The sequence below is a fragment of the Taudactylus pleione genome, unplaced genomic scaffold, assembly GCF_031769625.1.
Source record: "Taudactylus pleione unplaced genomic scaffold, aTauple2 ptg000006l, whole genome shotgun sequence".
NCBI lineage: Eukaryota > Metazoa > Chordata > Amphibia > Anura > Myobatrachidae > Taudactylus > Taudactylus pleione.
In genome coordinates, this window is record NW_028284409.1 from 13,986,995 (window position 1) to 14,009,659 (window position 22,665).

Below are 22,665 nucleotides of genomic sequence, written 5' to 3' on the forward strand. Positions count from 1 at the left end.
CCAATCAGTGCGGCCGAAAATCGTTTGTTCGCTAAATAGCGAATGCCTACTATTTTGAGTGACAGGAGGAGGCGTATGTGGGTGGTAACAGGGGAAGGTGCTTGAAAACGGGGAGTGGAATTCAGAACGCAGGCGTGCTTAAAGGTCAAAACGGGCGTTTTATGGGTGTGCATAATTAATACAGCAGCGTCATTGCCCACGTCACTTGGGTTTTTTTAAGTCAGAACTGCTCGCAACATTGCGGTAGGAAAAACCAACCACAGGAATAGTGAGCAGTTCATACGCCGTTCGATGTACTCAATTAATCTAATTAATAGCGGACATGACGTATGATGCGAGCGGCCAGGGGGCGTTTAATTCAAAATTACGACCGCAAGTTTTGTTCGCTCGTTCAGACATAGAGGCGTGAACAGACCACAAAGAGCGAACGGTTCATTTGAATAGCCACCCCTTTTTTCTGAACGAACGACCGCAAATAGCGTCCGGCTCTGAATCGGGCCCACTATACCCAGTGTAAGCCAGTGTCCCCCATGGACTCGGTGAAAAGAATTTTACTGGTAAGTACAAAAATCCTGTTTTATAGGTAATAAACATATGCTTGCCATCAATAACATAATTGGAACGGGAATACGTTCAGTATCCCGACACAAGGGATGCCAGCTCTTAGAACACCGGTGCCGGAATCCCGACACCTGTCAGAATCCCGGCGCCGGTATCCTAAAGGTAAGTAGCAGGGTTGGGGGGATGGTTAGGGTTAGGCACTAAGGGGGGGAGGGTTAGGGTTAGGCACTAAAGGGGGGAGGGTTAGGTTTAGGCTGCGGGGAGGAAGGGTTAGGTTTAGGAACTAGGGGGAGGGTAGGTTCAGGCACCAGGGAGGGTTAGGATACCTACCGACAAGTGTTGGAATTCTAACCCTGTCGTGATGCTGGCGTCAGGATTTTGACTGCCGGGATCCCATGCACAGGCATCTCGTACCCATCCCATTGGAACTAACCCCATCAGCTGTTACTGTAGGATTTTGTTGCAGTTTTTTTGGTTTTATCCTACTGAGATAACCGTAATACACAAGGAGATTTAAAAACATCTGCAGCATCTTATTATTGAAAGATACCAATAAGAAGAGGGGTACGTACCATGGAGCACTGGGAAGACTATCATCAGCTGGTGGAGGCATATGACTTTGCTGCGATCATTATGTCCCTCTACTGAGACTACCAAGATTAAATGAGATGCAGGAATTGATCACTTCCTTCATGTGACTAGAACCTCTCATACACTTAGGCTTGCCATGTCATCCCCTTAATTCGGGACACATATGAATTACACCGATTCTGTGACTGGCTGACTCAAGTCTCCATTTACTCAGCCACATAACCTGTGTAATTCACATGTAAATTAAAGGGATGATATGGCAAACCTTATACTGCATGTGTCTGGACTATGGGGTTGAGTGGCCAGTCGGAGTCCATTTATCACAAAAATAAGAACATCCAAGCTTGTACTCTTATAAATACTGAAATAAAATACATTCCATAATCCCAAACCATGTTGAAAAGGAATGGGTATGAAATACCGCCGGCCGCATGGAGCCCGACAAGAGCAGAGTTAGAAGCAGCGGAAGCCCGACAGCGCTGGAAATCCCGATCGTGGATAGGTAAGTATCTGCTAACCTAACCAAACCCCCTAACCCTAACCCTCCTTAGGGGTGCCTAACCCTAACTTCCCCTCCAAGTGCCTAACCCTAACCACCCCCTTCCCCGCTGCCTAAACCTAAGTCCCCCAGGGGGGTGCCTAACCCTAAGTCCCTCCCGGGGGTGCCTAACCCTCCCTCCCCCTAGCCTAACCCTCCCGGGGGGGGGCGTAAACCCTAAGTCCCCCCCGGGAGCCCTAAACCTAAGCCTCCCCCCCCCCCGCGGCTGTCCGCTCGCGGCGCCCGGCATCACTACGATCAGGAATTCTGTCATATCCCGGCAAGGGTGAAATGCCGGGCGTCTAGATTACTTCCCTGTTGAAAAAGGTCTTATTTTCTCTGATTATAGCAAGATACTTTTTGGCCTTAATCCTAAACTATATGTTTGGCGCAAAGACTAATAATCCAATGATCACCATACCTGACTCTATTCTCCAGTCAGGATAGAGGACATAATGAATTGCTCCAAATATCAAGATATTTTGTCAAGAAACTTGCTGGCCTATGTTAATAAGCTAAAGATTAAGAGGAATTTCACTTTCCAACATAATGATCCAAAGCACACATCCATATTAAACAAGGAATTACTTCAGACAGGGAAGAACAAGGTCTTGGAATGGCACAGTCAAAGCCCAGTCCTGCAATTTCAATAAGGGTTTGTAGACTCTTGATATCCACCATAAATAGTATGTTAAGTGAAACAGTAAGTCAAAATTTATTTTTATAGAGAAAAACAGGTGACCTATACACAGTATGTTGGCTCTGCTGTTTTTTTAAGTGAGATCTTTCCAGGTGAGAACATTATGCGTGTAGTGACAGAACTCCTATGTATTATTTAATATACAGTTGCTGGCTAAAATCTATAAGATGCCAATGAAGCCAATATTTCTGTGTGGAAGACTGAACAGTTTACCTCGCCGGGTTCAAGAAAGATCGGCCAGCAGTGAAGATGGCATTGAAGCTGTGTTATCAGAGTTTGATGATGAGACTGGTGGGTTTATATATAAGCAACCTTGCATTTGTTTGACATGAAGTAAGAGAATTTGTGGATATATATATATATAAGTCTCCAGGTCCGGCACTCCAGATAATAAACCAAATCCTGCAGGTGTGCCCTCACATCGGGATAAATAGAAGCATGAAGGTGCAGCACTCCCCTCTCAATAAATCAAGCAGAGACCAAAGGATCAATAGAACGTTTCAGTACTTTTAGTACTATCTTCAACCACCAATCATGGTATATGGTTGAAGATAGTACTAAAAGTACTGAAACGTTCTATTGATCTTTTGGTCTCTGCTTGATTTATTGAGAGGGGAGTGCTGCACCTTCATGCTTCTATATATATATATATATATATATATATATCCACAAATGCGCGTGGTGGACCTACAATAATATCTCTTTGATCTATTTGCTGTCAGTGTCCAGTAGCCACTTAGGCAGAGACAATCACATCATACAGAAATTAATTATAATTGTATTGTACACACTTAGCATAAAATAGACCAAAAGAATAATTTCCAGGGGGATGACCATTGTTAAATTTACTCCACATTACCTATGAACAGTTCCATAGAGCCAGTGTTATTTTGTCACAATTATCAGTGGACTATTGTTCACTTATGTTCGCTGATGCCAGAGGTTTTTCTGTGGATTTATTGTGTCCTTATATCCAGCACAATGAACTGAGACTCAGTCACACAAATCAGAGCAACAACCAACTCCACACAAACACTGTTATTGCCGGGGACACATATTTCTCTACCTCCCCTTCCTGCTCCTGTGAATGTTTCCTGTATAGGAATGGTCTTAGGGCCTGATTCGCGGCTGCTTACATGGTAGCAGTTGCAATAGCTCTAATATGGTAATGTAGCAGGAGGCGTCATGCATGCGTCCTGCATGCATTACTGATCCGAGTTACGTTCTAGAATGCAATATTGGATCATCTGCGATACCGTTGGCCGGCTAAGTGACCCATGGGGTCACTCACGCAAGCCAGCCGTCGCGGATGTTGGAAAGAGGCCAGGAAATCTCAGTCAGCCGGCGGAGATCCTCGCCTCGTCACTGCCCCACAACGGTGGAGACACCGTCTCCATTTTGGGAAACGAAGGCCGTCGCCACCCCGAACTGCAAGCAACATCGTAGACCCAAGTACAGCACGTAACTTAGCTGTTTTGTACTGTACTACACCAATAAGCTAACATAACTTATTGGTGTAGTACATTTAAATTCACATGATAGGATTGGTATTTACAATCAGGTTATTCTCTCTTTCACTACAACTACTAGTCTTATATCATTGTAATGTTTCAATCAACAATTTTAGAATTATTCTTAAAAATGTGTTTTTATTTTTTTATTCAGTCAAGTTTGCGTAAGTTTATGTATTTTGTATTGTAATTAAAATAAATATGAAAGAGCTGAACATATGTCCAAAGAAGTTGAGAACCTGGGCTGGTTTCCACTATAAATGAGAGACCCCTGATAGCGAGGAGGGGTGCCAAAACCAGCATAGTGTAGAACCACTTAATATGATGTTTTTTACCCTTTTACTCAATAAATTAGGTTTTGTGTAAATATTTTGTGTTAATTGTTATTTATGTTGAAGTAATAATATATGATACTCAGGAGTACTAATAACTCCTATATGAGGAATCTTCTTTAAAATAGGAACTTCAGGAAAAAGTTTTGATGCACCTTTGGTTCCATGTGTGGTGTCTTTTTGTCCTTCAAGTGATTGGCAATTATCTCCATACAGATTCCAGGTGCTCCCAATTCATTAATTTAGGCCTGTATATATAGTACATATATTATTTGTTCCACAAAGCGCAGTACGAGTTAGCTGTGTACTTTTCATTCATCTGGCATGTATAGTATAATTCTCTCAAAGTGCCATCTTGTGGCAAAATATTGTAGTGCAAGGAATTTATATATTACACTTTTGGAAATGAATTTGACGTGATATGATTGATGCCTTAATCATTTTACTGGCACAACAACATGGGATGCAACCACAACCAGCTGGGCTTTCACTGACACTGTCCCATCTCATGCGGTTGTGTCGTCCAACTGCGTGCCCCAGATTTTAAAGAGGAAACTCTCTTTCTCGTCTGGCCCTACCACAGTGATGTAGTCTGTGACTGTTGACGTCACTCAATTTTGTCCCCTGGAATTCTGTGCGAGCCGCATTCTGGAGCACATGTCCTCCACAGTACAGTAAGTGCAGAGAGGGAAACTGAAGTTCTTCTGTGAGCACTATTCACTGGTCTGTGCACTATTCATAGATCAGCTGGGGGCAGGGGAGTAGCGAGGGTGGTTCCAGTCGAGTATGAGCTCCAGGCGCCAAAATGGACATAGGGCGCCATCCAGAGTTCCGGAATTCATGGGGTGCTACATAGTATGACGGCCGCCTGTTAGTTTTATCTCAGTTAGTTTTCTTTATATCCTAAATAAGTTACGCATTTTTAAAAGATAATAGGAGACCTGAAATAATAATAATGGTGGTAGACAGAACATGACATGGTTAGTAGTACTCACATTAATATAGGTGCAATGTATATTTGTGAAGTAGGAGCATAGCTGAGAAGGGAGTTTCCTATAAGTGTTCCCAGTCCAGTGAAAACTGCTTGTGGCCATAACTGCAGTCATAAGCTGTGCACCCTGTGGAATTTCACTGTAGCACATGTATTCTGTCAATTTAAGTTAATTGATCAGAATATATAATACAGTCTGCTCTATTGACTGATAACAATGATTCAAAGGAGATATAAGTTAGATCCTAGGTGCTACATATAAATAAAGCAGTGTCAAAGCAGCTACCCCTTAATGTCAGATAGTGCATCACTAAAGCATTCTATTCCCCCAATGGGACCTCAATGCCCAGCATAATACTGCCACTGTTTGCTGTTTTCTCTTCATTTCAGTATTCCCCCGCAGGCTGGCCATACCCCACTGGCACAGTTCAGTACAAGGAGGGGGGGGAGCGCTACGACATGCACTTTCTCCGGGCGCTATGGTTCCACGCTACTCCTCTGGCTGGAGGACTGGTGATCTGTGCCCCATGATGCACTCTACATATGGTGGAGTAGCGGAAGGGATCTATGGCACTTTAGGTTGGGGTGGTAAATGCTCATGGGGATTAATGAGGGGAGGTAATGTTAATGGGGATTTATTGTTGGCACTGGGGGGTGAAGGGGTATGACTGGTGGATCTGTTACCACTGGGGAAGCTGGGGGTAAGGCCATTTGAGAGTCTATTGCCACTGAGGAGGGGTGGAGGTATTGTTATAATGGGGACGTATGGCTACTGGGGGGAGGTGCTAGACACACCACTATGCATTTTTTCCAACTAAAATATTTGTGTGGTATTAAAAATAAATTTTTAACATAATTAAATATAAAAGAAAACACAACAGTTTCTCAGCTTTTGTTGTATCATCATATTGAAGAAGAAAATAATGAAATAAACCAACATTAGAAGACAGATTGTTGCCTACCAAATGTAATGTATGTAATCTGCTCTTACTAGATAGTAACACTAACATCCATACAATTGAACTAAAAATGCTGCATTGTAATAACATGGAGTGTATTCATTTAAATGCAGAACACCAAAGTGACAATAAAAATGTGTTGTGCCACTTCTACCCATGTACATGAATGGTGACTCTACATTCTTATTCTATTCAGGTCTTATTGATGTATGGATTAATCTATTAGAGCAACTGACCGCTGCTGTATCGAACTGTCCCCGTCAGCATCAGCCGCCAACTCTGGATTTACTCTTTGAGTTGCTGAGGGAGGTTGCTAAAGTGCCAGGTAATTTAACTTCTTTTGTTACACAGCAACTTATTAAATGTTGACATTTATCATTTGAAACTATCCCTCTCACACCCTGTTTATTGCTGCTATTTTATTTTTCACTTTCTACACCTCTTGTAATGGCTGTTTTCTTACTTTTTTCACTTGTACAAAGTACACCACCATCATCAATAAGGTCTCAGCTGAGTGCCTTCTTGTGGAAGATTTGTGCTGCTCCTCATGCACATCTCCAGTCTTTGGTAGACTTCATGCTATGCATACTGGCCATACTAACCATACTTGGTGGTTCTATTAAGTGACTTCTATTGGTCTATTCATGTTTTAGGTACTATTTGTAAGTTACCCAACCAAAATGTTTGGGTTTAATGATGAGTTTTCTAACAGAGTACTTTTATTTTTCAGGCCCAGGCTTTGCTATCTATGCAGTTGTGCATCTGCTTTTGCCCGTGATGTCTATGTGGTTGACTCGCAGCCAGGGTGATCACTCCTATTGGGATGTGGCTTCCGCAAACTTCAAACATGCTATTGGCTTGTCATGCGAACTAGTAGTGGAACATATCCAGAGCTTTATTAATTCAGGTAACTTGCTGTATATGTGTACTATATACACTGTAGTGCCAAAAGTCATGGGCTAGATGCCTAGAATTGTATAGGAGCCCCTCTAGTCTAGTAAAGTACAGCAACTCAACGTGGCATTGATTCCACATATGGACAGAAGACCTCCGGAGAGCTGTTGACCCATGATATCTGGATTGCTTCCCACAGCTACCTGATATTTGTAAGTGCAGGATCTTGGGTGTGAATGGTCCTCTCCACCACGTTCCATAAATACTCAGTTGGGTTCATGTCAGGCGAACGTAGTGGCCACAGCATGCAACCGAACTCTGCAGAATGCTCCTCGAACCAATTCTGGGCAACTTGGGACTGATAACACAGTTCATCATCCTACTGGAATATTTAATCGTTGTGGGGGTACATGAAGTTCATAAAGGGCTGCAAATGGTCATCAGGCAATGCATTGTAGCGTTTACCGATCAATGACATGTTCAGGCAGACCCTACCCATGCCACATGAACACACCCCACACCATTATGTAGCCACCACCAGCCTGCACAGTGCCTTGTTGACAACTGGAGTCCATTTGCAACTTTACGAGTGTCGAATTATTAACAGGGCACTCTGGTGGTTCTCCTGCTTCTATATCCTATGGAAGCTAAAGAACGCTGCACTAACCTGCTGGATATGCGTCTGGTACCTCCTGCATTGAATGTGGATGTGATTTGAGCCTGTGTTGCTTGCCTGTTACCATGGACAACTGTGGCTAGATGTCGCTGGTCGCGATCATTAAGCACCCTTTGTTGGCAACTGCGCTGTCTACCGTGGGTGGTAATGCCTTCCATGAGGTGGGACGTCATAGTTTGAGTAATGTTGAATGTCCGCACAACTTCTGAAATTGAATGTCCCCACTATCCTGCCCCGGTCGAACTCCAATAATTCACGAGATGTCAGATTACAACAGATGCAGGTCTGGGCACTCGCAAGACATCACAGTACGGTGACGCCACCTACCTTTCCAAACTGCTTTTCTATGACTTTTGGCACTTCAGTATGTTTGTGTCTGTATGTGTATATATATATATATATATATGTATGTGTTTTAAATGAAAGATCAAGTTTGAGATTGTTATCCTTTCTTTTCATCTGTCAAACAATTGCACACATAATGCAACAAGACAATAAGCCAGACACCAGGTTTTAAGAATACCAGACCCTAGAATGAGAGATGTTAAAAGATCCTGATACCAATAGACAAGTGGTCGTTTCTCATGCAGCTTTTTCCAATATAATGGACAGCACGCGTGTCAGGACTTTAATAGATGTTCATGACTACATCAGCCAAATTCCAAATAAATAATGTAGTAGGATTCCCTGGGAATAGTGAAGGAGGTGGATCTTATATTTCTATGCTAGGAAGTCTATGCATTTGATTAATTATACTCCACAAACTTCCATGTTTCCATATGGAATCCAGATAAATCTGTACATGCATAAATCGATGTGTAATAGTTTTGTTTGCGCATCTGCACTTCTTTATATAAAAATAGATATTTGAGCTGCTAGGTGCACTTTAGCACATTGGTGGAAGCCAGCATTGAAGATTTGATCAATTTAATCACATGAGATCAACCAAATGTTGACCTTGAATTATGATGCCATTGGCAACCATGGGGTGTAGAGGGCGCTGAGAAGAGCTGACACATTAAAACTACACTTTTTTTTAAACAAAGCTGTCCCCTCTACATCCCTTACACCCCAAATCAGGGGGTTGCTGGCGAAGTTCTATGGAGAAATCTGCTGGAAGAGGATGGGCAGTACCGCTCTCAGCGTGCCAATGTAATCTCTGATTCTCAGTGCAGGGGTGCAGTGGTTTCCAATATTTTGGAGACTGGGCACACAAGGGTGGCTGCCGCTGGCTGCCATACAAGCCACAAAGAGGGTCAGTTAGTGGGGGTCCTTACACTGAGTTTGGCCCTCATTGCTGACAAAGGAAGAGTAATTTCTGGCGCTTATAGGGACACTTCTAACATTTATTTAAAAATCTACTAGGGATAGTGTTCTTGACACTTTAATGGTTCATATGAATGTGAGTAATGTATGAAAGTGGTGTGTGTGACACACTGATACTCAATAGGACAATGCCTTACTCACATAAAGGGGATGATTCTGAGTGCATCCAAATTTGATTCCGGCCACAGCAGCCTACAGACTAAGATACAGATTAAGCACTCTGTCCATCTATGTGCATGTTTGTTCGATTTCTTGCTTTCTGGTCACACCGCCCATTGTTTATTTCCATCCATACTATAGCCGTTGTTGCCATCTTAACTTGCACCAGCCCCATGGAGGGTGTAAATAATCCATCTGAAACAGATGTCGCAACTGCGATCAAACACCTAAAACAAGTACAGAAGTTGGGCTATGTGCCTACGACACTACCATCAGATACAGCTGTTCCGTGTGTCCTAATACGCACTGGACAGTTGCTTCCCAGAAACATCCACTTTCTTCTTCAGGGTCCATAGGGGATACACAGGGATACCATGAGGTGTGTGTGGTTGGAGTGATCCAAGCACCAAATAGTTAAAGCTTTACCTCCCAGGATGCCCCTGGCCTCTTCCACATATACCCCGCCCCCAGCCACAGGCAGACAGTTTTTTGTTTGGTGCTGGACAGGAACGGTCGCACCTTTAAACAGGGGGACTGCTTAGGCAGCCCCAAGCTTTATTTTTATGAGTTGGTTTTTTTCATTAAAATTATAAGCAAGTAGCAAGGCGTCCTAATGGGTCCCTATACGGCTGCTCCAGCTAACTCCACCGGCGCCGCAACACCAGTTAGTAGTCTGGTGATTAAATATGTCACTTTTATCTCCTGATTAAATGTACCCATTCCGTTTTCCCCTGGTAACTGATAAATGGGCACTATAGTCTTAGTGATTATGTCAATCGTATAATATTCTTTATTAACCACACAGATTTTTACTGTGCTACTAAAATGTATTTATTTCCTACTAACGAGGATTCACATCATATCCCGCACAGGTACAACTCAGTATGGATTAATTTATATATATATATTTAAAATCTATTCACATTAATCACCAATCAGGTTATAGCAGGTTAGGGCTGCGTCTTCGGTATCAATTAGCTGCTGCTGTTCGATGCTAGCATATTGTTTTGATCAGTGCTTTTATGTCCGGCTACTCCTTCCGTGGATCCCTGGCGGCTTGCGCACTATTAATCTCCCGTAAGCCTCTGTTGTCACCGACAATAATATCTACTAGTGGCTGCTGCACTGCAAGCCGCATGAGCACCGGAGTAACTTGTATTCTCCTATATTACCCTGTCCTCAGCCTAGGCTGTCAGTTCCTCCTCGCCGCTCTGTTTTGGCGGCAGTTAAAAAGTCACCAGGAATACAGTGTGACACATGTATCAATCTCACTTTAGCAGCATTAACAATAACAGGTCTTGACAAAGCCTGAATGGTGAAACGGCCTTTAGACTCTCTGCAGCCGTTGTCTATGTTCTGAATATATTGAAACACACCCCGCATCATAAAAACAAAACAATATGATAAACAATCCTTGCGCCGGCACTCTTCCAGTGGACTGTTCAAATATGATAATTTCCAATGAAGGGCAAATGCTTTGGAGTAACCAAATCTTCTTATCAATATATGTATGGAAATCCCATCAGTACATGAAAATAAAACACATAATATATGGTATTAGCAATAATTCAAAGAATTGCTTATAGATGACACCTCTGAACGGAAACCATATAGGAGACCCCTCAAACCAATGTCCTCAAGTGTCAGATGGAAAAACTTGCACCTAATGCAATGTGAGAATATATAGATATAAATACTCACATTAGTGTTACCTAAAAAAAGTATAAGTGAATCCCTTCAAGGTTTCTTTAACCCATATATAAATGGGATCAGCAAAAGTGCTTACGTAGAAGCTTACTTGAAGCAGGTGTATGGTAAACCTGTAAAGGTTTCTTTCTCCTTTTCAACCATGAAGGATACCCACATAAAAAACGAAACTATATATGGTGCAGTAGGTCTATGTAAAAATTTTTAATGACAAATGACACAATATAAAAAAGTGGGGGTTAGCCCTCGTACCAGATAGATGGTAAACAGCGGTCACATAATATGCACAGTCACGCAGGATAGATGGAACCCGGGTATTTCACTGCTGCAGGTACATACAATTGACCAGCCTTAGGTACCCAGGTGAACCTCAACTGCCACTCCTCCTGACATGTTTCGACACCTTCGGGTGCCTTTACAGGTTTACCATACACCTGCTTCAAGTAAGCTTCTACGTAAGCATTCTTTTGCTGATCCCATTTATATATGGGTTAAAGAAACCTTGAAGGGATTCACTTATATTTTTTTTAGGTAACACTAATGTGAGCATTTATATATACAGTCAGGTCCATAAATATTGGGACATTGACAGAATTTTCATATTTTGGCCTCTATTCACCAGCACAATGGCTTTGAAATGAAACAAACAAGATGTGCTTTAACTGCAGACTTTCAGATTTAATTTTAGGGTAATTACATCCAAATCAGGTGAACGGTGTAGGAATTACAATGGTTTCTATATGTGCCTCCCACTTTTTAAGGGGCCAAAAGTAATGGGACAAACTAAACAATCCTAAATCTAACTTTCACTTTTTAATACTTTGTTGCAAATCCTTTGCAGGGATATATTATTTACGTTAATCCAGTTTTATTGTGAATCATTAAATCGTATCCTGTTATAGTAGGGGATCATTGCATTAATAGGCAGTACACGTGTCAGCAGTTACGTGCTGCTCTTACTGAGATACCAGTAGGAGTTAATGAAGAGGTCACTTGAGGTTATACTCTGATATTATTTACATTAACGCTGTATCTTATTTTATTCTATTTTCTACTCTTACATTTCACTACAACTATTTATCTCTTTGTGACAATCAAAATATAACTATATACACACAGTTACTTTGTTTTCTGACTAGTTGGCTCCATTACTTAATGATGTATTATATATAGTTATCTGTTACTCACAATGAGATACAAATAGGATTTAATGTGGAGGTTACTTGTGGATATACTCTGATATAACTAACATTGAAATTATTTACTTAACAATTTTTCACAGTTATTTATTATTTTTCTGTGACAACCAAGATATTTATTAAATGTCACACCTGATGCAATTGTCTGGATATAAACGAGCTGATTTCATGCAAACCATGCAGTGACAATCTGAGTGTGTCCTAGATGTTATTGTATGATATTGCATTATTATTGACATGCTTATGCCTATTTTTTGTCTGTCTTCATTATTTACAATGTTAGTGTTGCATTTCCACTGAGAGATAATTTCACTTAGGAGAGACATAGAGCTGATTATTATTGTTCCTTATTATTATCATATTTCACTATAACCCACATTTACTGTAACTTCTCTATTCCTCTATTAACTGACGGCTATCTCAAGTTAGTAGTTCTCTCATTAGGGGTCCAATTCTATACAGTAAGACCCCTAACAGCAGAAATGAATGCTTGAGTAACACTGCGGTTACACTGTTGTTTCCAAGGGCAACCTGCCTTTCCAGTAATCTCTCACTCCTCATAGATAGATCGTGGTCCAAGTGAGGAGAAGTAGAATGGAGTTTGGCAGTTTCTATGCCCGGACTTTTCTACATCTAAATTAAAGATACTTTCACGCTATATATTAGGGGATTAACTGATACCTGTTTGATTATGCTATTTAAGCAAGGATGCATTTATGACATGCTTCATGGGATAAAAAGATGTCTGCATAATAACGCTATTTAAGCTTGATACTAATTGTCTTTTACTGTCTGTATATTTCGCTCTTTGTGATATATAGGAGGGTGTTTGATATTTATCATTATTGTGTACATTCACATATTTTATATATGTTTAATAATACTACACAGGATTTCTAGGATCTAAGTGTATTAGATTTATTACCATTTTCTGACATTTTTTTTCGTGATATTAATCTTGAGTGTTCTATAAACAAGTGAGTCTAATTATATTAATCATTTACTTTAAAAGTTATGTTTTACTTTATATAGGATTTACCAATACTTAGAGTGCTCACCAAACAGAGTTCCTTGTTCTTCTTTCCTTATACTTATGTACCTAACTCTAGTGAGCACCACCACTACCTGTAATTTCATATATATTTATTCTGACATAAATTATTCTGGGAATAGTGGCTTATTTATTCATATCTTCTCTTAAATTGCCTGTGCGACGTTTTTTCCAATATTCCCTTTCCCTTTGTTTGATACTGAGTCAATGGAATATACCTGGCTCTTTTTAAATAATAAAAATCAGAGTATAAAGTCTCACTAAAATCTTATACACATTTCTCTGCGCCTGTCCACTTGTTCAAACAGACCGTTGTAGACAGGCAACCCGGAACAGCATTGCGCTGGGTGGAGTTAGCCACCAGGCACTGCTGTATCTAAGGGGAAGAAGGGAGGGCTGGTTGGTTCCCACCTTGGCGCAATAAGCCTATGGGAATGCCCTCCTGTACTTCTCTGGCAAACATTTGCTTGCAGACCCTGAGGAATCCCGATCATGGACAGATGCTCTGTTGCTGCTGCTGTTTTATTGTACCCACTGCTAGCTGCTGGTACCGCAGCTGACCACCCCACTCTCCGGCTCTGCTGTCACAACAACAGTTCTCAAAAGGAGCTTGACTTAGAACTCCCCCCAGGGTTACGTTCATACAGAAGAATATGGCCTTAATGGCTTCTTTGCTGGATAGAGGCTTTTCAAGGAGAATCCAGTATGTTCACCTCCCTGGTGGAGGAGGGTGAAGTTCAGGGGGACTCTGATTCTAAAGATCCTGCATGTTGGGAGGATTTGTCTTCTTATAGGCCATGCATTGAATATTTAATTGTTCTTATCCATCAAGCCTGGATTTTGAGGCCCCGTTGGAACCAGCAGTATATTGGTGTCTTTGCTTAAACACGCTAAGAAGTAGATGATCAATTTGCCAATTTCCTTTCAGGTTTTACTCCAATCTGTTTCTGGTTCAGAAACTTCAAAGCACCGAATAAGCTAATTTATTGCATCCATGCACATCAGGGATGCCTACATTTTGGGTGACCCAACATGGAGCTGTAGTGCAAGCCATTACTCACATTTGTGGTGGGCAGTGCTCATTTCCATTTCTGGGCTTTTCCGTTTGGTTTGGCAATGGCTTCATGGATTTTCACAAAGTTTTGGCTGCACTTTTGTGGTCGAGAAGGGGTGACTGTTATCCGCACCTCAACTATAAAACCAAAGTTGGCTGCACTTCTCCAGTACTATCTCCAATTGACGAGAGAACCTGGAGACACATGATTTTATTTAGTATCATCGCAGAGTCACAAGTTCCTGGGAGTCGCAAGTTCCTGGGTCTCCTCTTTGACACCAGATTGTTCCGAGTTTACTTGACAGAGGACAATATTTTGCCCATTTTGGAACAGGTGTCAGCACTCTTGGCTTGCACTCAAGTGCCAGTTCTCCAGTTCATGCAGTTGCTGCGAAATATGGTGTCTTGTTTCGAGGCAGTTCCATTTGCGGACCCTTCAGATGCAGCCCCTGGCATACTGGTCACGTGCAGATCCTAGCAAACCAGCTACTCCGGCCATCCCTGTAAGGCAAGGTTCTCTTCTATGGTGGCAAAACAGAACCCATTCTGTGCAAGGCCGGCTCCTTTTTGTGGGAACCTGGACAATCCTCAAAATGAATGCCAGTCTCCAGGTAGATCTGCTAAGTCAAGGTCCCTTTTTACATCCAGACATAGCTCTGTTGGCTTTAATAGCTTGGCTGTTCAAGTCATGATCTCCCAAGTTAAGTGGTTTCCTCAATGTGTCTCTCAAACATTGATCAGAGCTAGAAAAAAGACTACCACAGAATTTGGAAGATAGACATTTCCTGGTGCGAGCGGATAAACATACACATGTCCGCATTTCATTTGGCTCACCTCTTGTCATCATTGCAGGTTTCAGCTTTCTCCATCTTTTTTTCAAAGGAAATTGTCTTCCAATCCAGAAGTTTAAACGCTTCCTCAGGGAATGTTACATATCCAGTGACACTTTGGGACCATAATTTGGTTCTCTCATCATTGCAAAAGCCACACTTTGTTTTCAGCTTTCATTGTAATCCCTGTGTTGTGCCACAATGTGACCCAGGGTAGTAAAGATGACTTATCACTACTGAAAGTGGTTTGGGTCTTGAGGATCTATGTGGATAGATCAGATTTGTTGACAGTCTTCTCATCTTGTATGATGCACACAAACGAGGTTGGCTAGTAAAAAAACATTCAGTGGTCAGATGAGTAACAGCTACTGTTCGCCAGGTATACGTCTCAAAACAAGTCCCCATTACCAAGCGTATTTTGGCTCATTCTACCAGATCGGTTGAGTGCCTTTTGGGTGACCCAACATGGAGTTGTAGTGCAAGGCAGTCTTCAGGTTCTCCATTCATACCTTTAGCAAATCTTATAAGTCAATGTGTTTCCAGCTACAGGTGCCAGTTTTGGGTGAAAAATTGTCTGCAAAGCTTTGGCTGACCATACGTTCTCCTAGAAGCAGCTTTGAAACATCCCCATGGTTAGCAGGGTTCTCCTGATAGGAGGATAGAGAAAAAGGAAGTTTTGGGACTCGCAGTTAAATCCATTTCTCCATCCGGGAGACATGTGCTCCCACACCTAGTGCACTCTGTCTCTGTTCGCACTCAGGTTTTAGTGTTTATTTGTTTAGGCTCTCCTATGGGCTTTAAGTTTAAGTGAATTTCAGTTTGCTCCATTGGGGCTGATGTGACGTAGAGGGGAGGCCTTAGCTTCAAGCAAGTATAGTTCAATGTGCCAGTTCTTCACGTTACTTTCTACACTGCATGTTTGACAGTATGCCCCAGATGGAGTAAGAGAAACGTATTTAATAATGAGTACCAAAAATCCTCTTTTGTAACCATGTCTCCAGGTAGATCTTTTAGTCAAGACCCTTAGCTAAATACCAATATAACATTTCATTCTTGAAGCTAAATGGTTGCACTAGTTAACATAAGTCTAGTGAAGTAGTTGGATTAGTCCTGTTTTCCATTTCATCTTGAATCCATTAAAACTCTAAGTCCAAAAGCCAACTCTACATCCTGGTAAAATATGTGGCTAATTTACTTCAAAGACACTTTATCAAGTCACTTTCGCCATTGGACATACTGGGATAGGTCATAGGTTTCCTTCAGTCTAGACAAAATTCTCCACTATTACACGTTCTTCCTTTCTGGTAGTGCTTTCTGTAGTTTAAGTGTATTCTAACAGATAAATAAAAACCCGATCTAACTACAATATGCATGAAAAGAACTGAAGTGTCAAATTTTCATTAGCAGCTAAGCCAGACAACATTTGCTGAGGTTGGGTGGAACCTCCATACTTTTAACCTCATCTGATTTCTCTTGCTTAAAATTGGCCATTGCATGTTATAGTACTTGTTATAGTAATTACATACATAATATTTATTATTCGATTTATTTTTTATTTTGACAGATATCGGTTATGAAAATATGATCAACACAATGTTGAAAGAATTATTCAAGCTGCTAGTATCTTGTGTGGCAGAGCCCACTGAATCCATCTCTCGAGTGGGTTGTTCCTGTATTAGGTAAAAACAAATGCTTACTCTATATATTTAAATCAAAATTTGCCTTGCACTGTTATAATAGTAGATTGGGAAGATAATTTGCGATCCTAGGTCTTCATGGTATCTTTCAGAAAAATTGTCTAAATACAGTATACCAGAGATATATTTGTACAAATTCTAATGTAGGCCCTGTTGTTCTGGTCATTTTTTTCAGATATGTGTTGGTAACCGCAGGACCGGTTTTTACTGAGGAAATGTGGAGATTGGCCTGCTGTGCTTTGCAAGATGCATTTTCGGCTACATTGGAACCAATGAAGGTAAACCAGTGCTCTACTGGTGGTAGTGATATTTTTTTTATTTCCTTTTTATCATTATATAGTTATTATGCTATTAAGTGTAGTAGTTAATAGTATTGTTTTGGAGGTCATTTAGGTGTCCCACCATACACTTACTTAAGGTGAACACAAGTGATTGGAGTAGGAAGTATTCAGAAAACCAGTATTCGGATGGATGATGGACAGTCAATAGATCAACACCAGATGGTCGACATGGTCAAAAGGTCAACATGGAGAAAAAGTCCACTGCAAATGGTTGACAATGCAGGAGGTCCACAGGGTTAAATGTTTGAGAACTTCAAATGGACGACATGTTATTTTATGGTTTTTCAAAATGTTTAAGGTTAGAATTAGGTACTTGGGGGAGGCTTATGGTTAGGCTGTGTTGGGGACTGTTAAGGTTAGGTTTAGGCACCAGGGAGAGGGTTAGGGGAGAGGGTTAGGCACCAGGGAGAGGGTTAGGGTTAGGCACCTGGGAGAACGATAGGGTTAAGCACCAGGTGGAGGGTTAGGCACCAGGAGGAAGGTTAGTGTTAGACACTAGGGGGAGGGTTAGGATTAGGGTTAAATTACAAAAAAAAACCATGACAACCATTATTGTGTCTATCATTTTTGTCAAACATTTAACCATGTCGACATTTTAACCCTGTCGACCTTTGCACTGTAGACCATTTGCCAGTCGACATTTTGTCCCTATCGCCTGACAAATTTTGCATATGTTGGCTTATTGCAATTGGACCATCTGGTGTCGACCTATTGACTGTCGATCTATTTACTGTTGATTCATTATACCACACCCCATAAAACCAGATTACTTCCTAACACGAGTATCTTGGCATGTTATGGGATCATTGGAAACAATTGTTTCTAATTTCAGACTCCGTTACAAGTGTTGCACTACTATTAAAACCTAGTGCAGCACAAGAGAATGTCATAATTTAGTATGAGGCCAAACAACTGGTCTATGCTGAAATCTAAATGACTTTGTCTTTTCTGAAAAGAAAATAACAATATGCAGGCCACTGCAGAACATCGCTATGTTGTTAGGCTCTATGATAATCGTTAATCTTACATTGAAAATAGTGTTATAATATCAATCTTCAAAATCCTTGATAGAGAAAAGTACATAGAGATTGAGGTTAACAGTGTCAGAAGAATCCTACTTGTGTGAGCGAAAGCTGCTTCTCAACAGACGTGTGTACATGTGCCACCAGCCTAAAGAACTCTACAGCACCGAGTGATTGTTTTCAACAATGAAGGGTACTAGCGGCTCTGTAATGTTGTTTGACCCATTTTCCAGCCACAGGGTGGGTGCAGTCATTAAGTTAGAAAGCAAGGTCATTACTAATTACTATGTAATGGTAAAAGGTACTGCATGATCATCTACATGTCATGTTGCAGGATTTGTTTCTATATGAGTGGTTTTCATGGCACATGTGGTTGCTCACTGGTTTGATGAGCAAGACACGGATTTTACCCATATGGTAAATCCTTCTTAGTCACCAGATCTGAGCCCAATTGAACATTTATGAGATATTCTAAAATGATACCCTCCACCACGTTTTCCGTCATTGCCAAAGTGTTAGTTGAGTATTTTCTTGTGGAAGAATGGTGTTGCACCCGTCATGCACAATTTCAAACATTGGTAGACTGTCAAACTATACTGGCCATACATGGTGGCTATGTTTGCAGAATGTCTAGATAGATGGCCCTAGTGTACCCACAGTGTTTCTTGGATGTAAACTCATAAATGGCCTCATTCTATTGTCTTCTCTTTAGAATTTATTAGGCTATTTCCACAGTGGGTCAGAAAGTTTTTCTGGAGATGCGTGTGAAGTGAAGGTGGCAGCTCCTTCTCTTTCTCCCAATGCAGAAGCGGAGTACTGGAGAATCCGTGCCATGACACAACAGGTAAAGGTGTATGAATGATACATAGCGCAAAGAAATAAAAGCACAGGGAGTCATGTAGATGCACCTTTTTTCAAAACTATAATCCACACTATAATTTTCAGAGTTCATACGTTCTTTAAAATGCATTCCTGGTGACCATCGTGACTTGCACGCACCTCTGAATCATGCCCGTTGTGTCCTGCCCATTCTGTCATGACTTAATAGGCATGATTCAGAGGTGCGTACAAGTTGGCTGCAAATGTGGCCATGGTATTGCAGCCGCACTCTTCCTATCCATCGCTTTTGAAAGTAGCAGCCATCACTATCAGTTCTGTCTTGCCCAACCTTATTCTTTGTGCAACAGATCCGTCTGAAATTAGACAGATCTCTGCATACACTTAACGCTCAGTAGCCTGCAATACCCTCTAGATGCCCACAAAACACTTATACTACATCTGAATGTCCCGCTGTCACCAAGTTACACCCACTCAGTCACAAGTGGAGATGCCTTTGACACTGAATTGCAAACTGCTTATTCTCGGGTATGGACATGTGCATCCAAAAATCTAAAGATCTGTCCACAAAAAGGACATGCGAGATCTATCTAGTGATGAAGTAAAGTTGCATGTTCATATAGGGGTGATCCTCAAGTCTGTGTGTGTTTTGCCTTTCTGTCATCCTCATTTTCATAATGTATAAACAGCGGGAAGATGATTTCTGTCTCGCACCATTGTCTTGAAACCTCACACAGTCATTCCAAGATTTGAATACTGTATATAAATCAAGACTGCATTTAAACCTTTAACAATGAGAATTAGTATTATTATTAAAGGACATAGGGGTCTCCAGCTCTCCTATTGTAGCCTGCCTTTTCTTTTCTCCTGTCACATTCTTGCAGCCCCATAGGTAGATCTCTGGATCAACATACTGCCCTCATTTTTATCACAACACTTGTTGCCATTTGGACAATGTAATAAATATACTGTCTCACATTTTGATTGACAGGTGTTCATGCTAGATGCACAGTGTTCACCCAAGACCCCAAACAATAAGGAGGGATTTGAGCATGCCCAGTCATGCGTTCTTATCATTGAGCTGCCTCCAGATGAGAAGCCCAATGGGCACACACAGAAAAGGTAACTACTCAATAGCCAGTTTTAAGTATGGTGAGAAAAATACAATTTAAAAATATGTGAAGGCAATTGTGGCAATGGGTATTTTTATTGGGGAGAAAGGAGGTCATGTATAATAGCATCATTTGTCAATATATAATATATCTTATTACTTTCTGTTTGTACAGAAATTCCTCACTTTACTGCCCGTTACAATAGAGTTATTATTTTTTTTTTTTTAGTGATTACAATAATCACTTTTTTATCTTTATATTTATGATAAGGGTAAGTGAGAACTTGTAAAACAGTATTTACAGCATAAATCAGTGGTATTTAACATGATGCTTTCCAGCTGCTACACATCCCAGCATGCCCTGTCATAGATTTAGCATGCCTTACTAGGAAAACTGTGGGGCATGTTGGGATGTATAGTTCCACAGCAGCTAGAGCGTGCCGCATGTTGAATACCCCTGGCATAAACCGTCTTGGTCAGAAACTGAGATTTTGCAGAAAACTGGTGAAACAGGTTAATGTGTGTAACAGGTGCCTTTAGCTTATTTCATGCAGGGTTATTGGGACCAATACTATTTATTTGTAACATATGCTAGTGTGAATCATGTTTTAATTATTTAAGTGACACCAAGTAAATCACTGGCCAAGCCCATCTGGAATATTTATATTAGCATTATGTCTACAACTATAGCCAACCTGTAGTACATAGTACATTTTACTGTGGTATGTGCTTGAAACAAACAGGAGCAGGGAATCTACTTTCAGTAGTGTTGATGGGAGCGGGGGAGGTGTAAATAGTTTTAAAATTACCTCAGGGCAGGGGAAGGAGGAGGTGGTGGTGCAAAAAACAGAGGTGTTTTACACCAGGGGTGGTTGGGTTATAAAACAGTTTTACTACTAAGGGGGTACGGGAGAGTACTGTTAATAGAATCTATCATTACTAGGGGATCTATTACCAGTGGGGGGTGGTAGGCATATTTTTTTTTCGAGAAAATATTTAACTATATATTTAAAACTATTTTTTAAACTGATTTTTAAAAAGAAAAAAATGTCAGTTAATTGGTTAATGAACCAGGTGGTCCTAAAGTGATATTAAAAATGTCTATTTCACACCATCCTGCTGGCATACATTACCTGGTTTACCTGCCAAGGTGAGATGGCAGAGAAATCTGATCATGAGGACATCGGTATGTGTGTGGGCACCTTTACACACTACATTAAAAGACCATTCTATATTTACTGGTTGACTTGTTCAGTGCTACAATTTCCAAGATTTCTTCGCTATGGAAGGATATATTTGTTTTTTGTTTTTTTTAATAGTTTACAAAAGTACATTACAGGTTATGAAAAAAATTTACAGTTAATGGTTACAGAAAGTCATTGTAAACATTATACACCTGAGTTCTATACATTCCTGTTGCACTTCTGAGTCAAAATGCATATCTAGAAAAAATGTAATAAGAAACTTTAAACACACAAAAGAGACACATAATAAAGAAGTACTTATTTCTGCTCTCTATAGGTTCAGGGGATATAGGGCACGATTCAGACCCGCTCGCTAGATGCGTTTACACGCACCCAGCGTATGAAAATCTGGCAAAGGCAGGCGATGCCATGGCAAGGCATTAGCATGCCCACTATGTCTTGGCGTGCGATCACAGTGTGTATGCAGATGCCCACTAGCATGTCTCAACATGCCCACTTATGCACGTCATCTCCAGGAAGTGTATGCAACGGTACCATTGAGTACCATCGGATGCGATCGCAGCACTTGTGGTTGACCATATCCTGCCGCAAGCACTGCGAGTGCTTCAGTGTGTAAAACAACCAAGTGACGTGTACGATGACGCTGTGTCTTAATTATGCAGACCTCTGAAATGACGTTGAGGTGCTCAGGCACGCCTGCGTTCGCACCTCCACCCCCCCCATTTCCATCGACCAACTCCTGTCACCACCCATAAACGGCTTGTCCTGTCACTCATTCTAGTGAACTGTCTAGGCACAGCGAGCGAACGCTTCCCGATCGCATGGACTTGTTCGAGCACGCGCACTGCAATGCACGCGCAGATTGCGAACCATCGGCAGCTGCGAGCGAACGCAGCCTAGCGAGCTGGTCTGAATCGGGCCCATAGTTGATTGCAAACAGTTTATCCTCCTTTCTGGGGGGTTTGTGCACTGAACTGGGCAGACGTACTTTTGATATAATGCTAACAGGGTATGGACTGCAGTAAATAGGACATGCTGTATGTTTTCTACCTGTTGCTCTTGCATTATTTTAAGACGACTTCCCTGCATATCTTATCGTATAGATTAATGATTCCGATGTCTGTCTGTATCCACCTTATGTCTCCCATCTATCCAGGGGACAAACAATGGAACACAGAACAAGTGTTTCCACAGACCCCAAATCTGACATTAGTCATTCTTATAGACCGTAATTAACAAGGCCTGTTTGAGTAAACACATTAGAGACATAAATGAAAGTGTAGTGAAGAACATATACTGTATAAAATGCCTTTTTAATTTCACTTGGTTCTTACTCTGCTTTCACGAGTGCCTTATTATCTCTTATGTTTTGT

The 22,665-nt window shown here is 41.2% G+C and overlaps 1 protein-coding gene across 1 annotated transcript in view; it reads left to right on the forward strand.

The window, feature by feature from the left end:
- Positions 1-22,665, forward strand: part of ARFGEF3 (ARFGEF family member 3) — a 156,617-nt gene that overhangs the window by 121,394 nt on the left and 12,558 nt on the right. Inside the window, exons 26-32 of the mRNA XM_088453279.1 lie at positions 2,537-2,681; positions 6,380-6,508; positions 6,914-7,090; positions 16,644-16,758; positions 16,952-17,054; positions 18,852-18,983; positions 19,968-20,098. Coding sequence (XP_088309405.1) covers positions 2,537-2,681; positions 6,380-6,508; positions 6,914-7,090; positions 16,644-16,758; positions 16,952-17,054; positions 18,852-18,983; positions 19,968-20,098 — 932 coding nt within the window. The remainder of the gene's footprint in view (positions 1-2,536; positions 2,682-6,379; positions 6,509-6,913; positions 7,091-16,643; positions 16,759-16,951; positions 17,055-18,851; positions 18,984-19,967; positions 20,099-22,665) is intronic.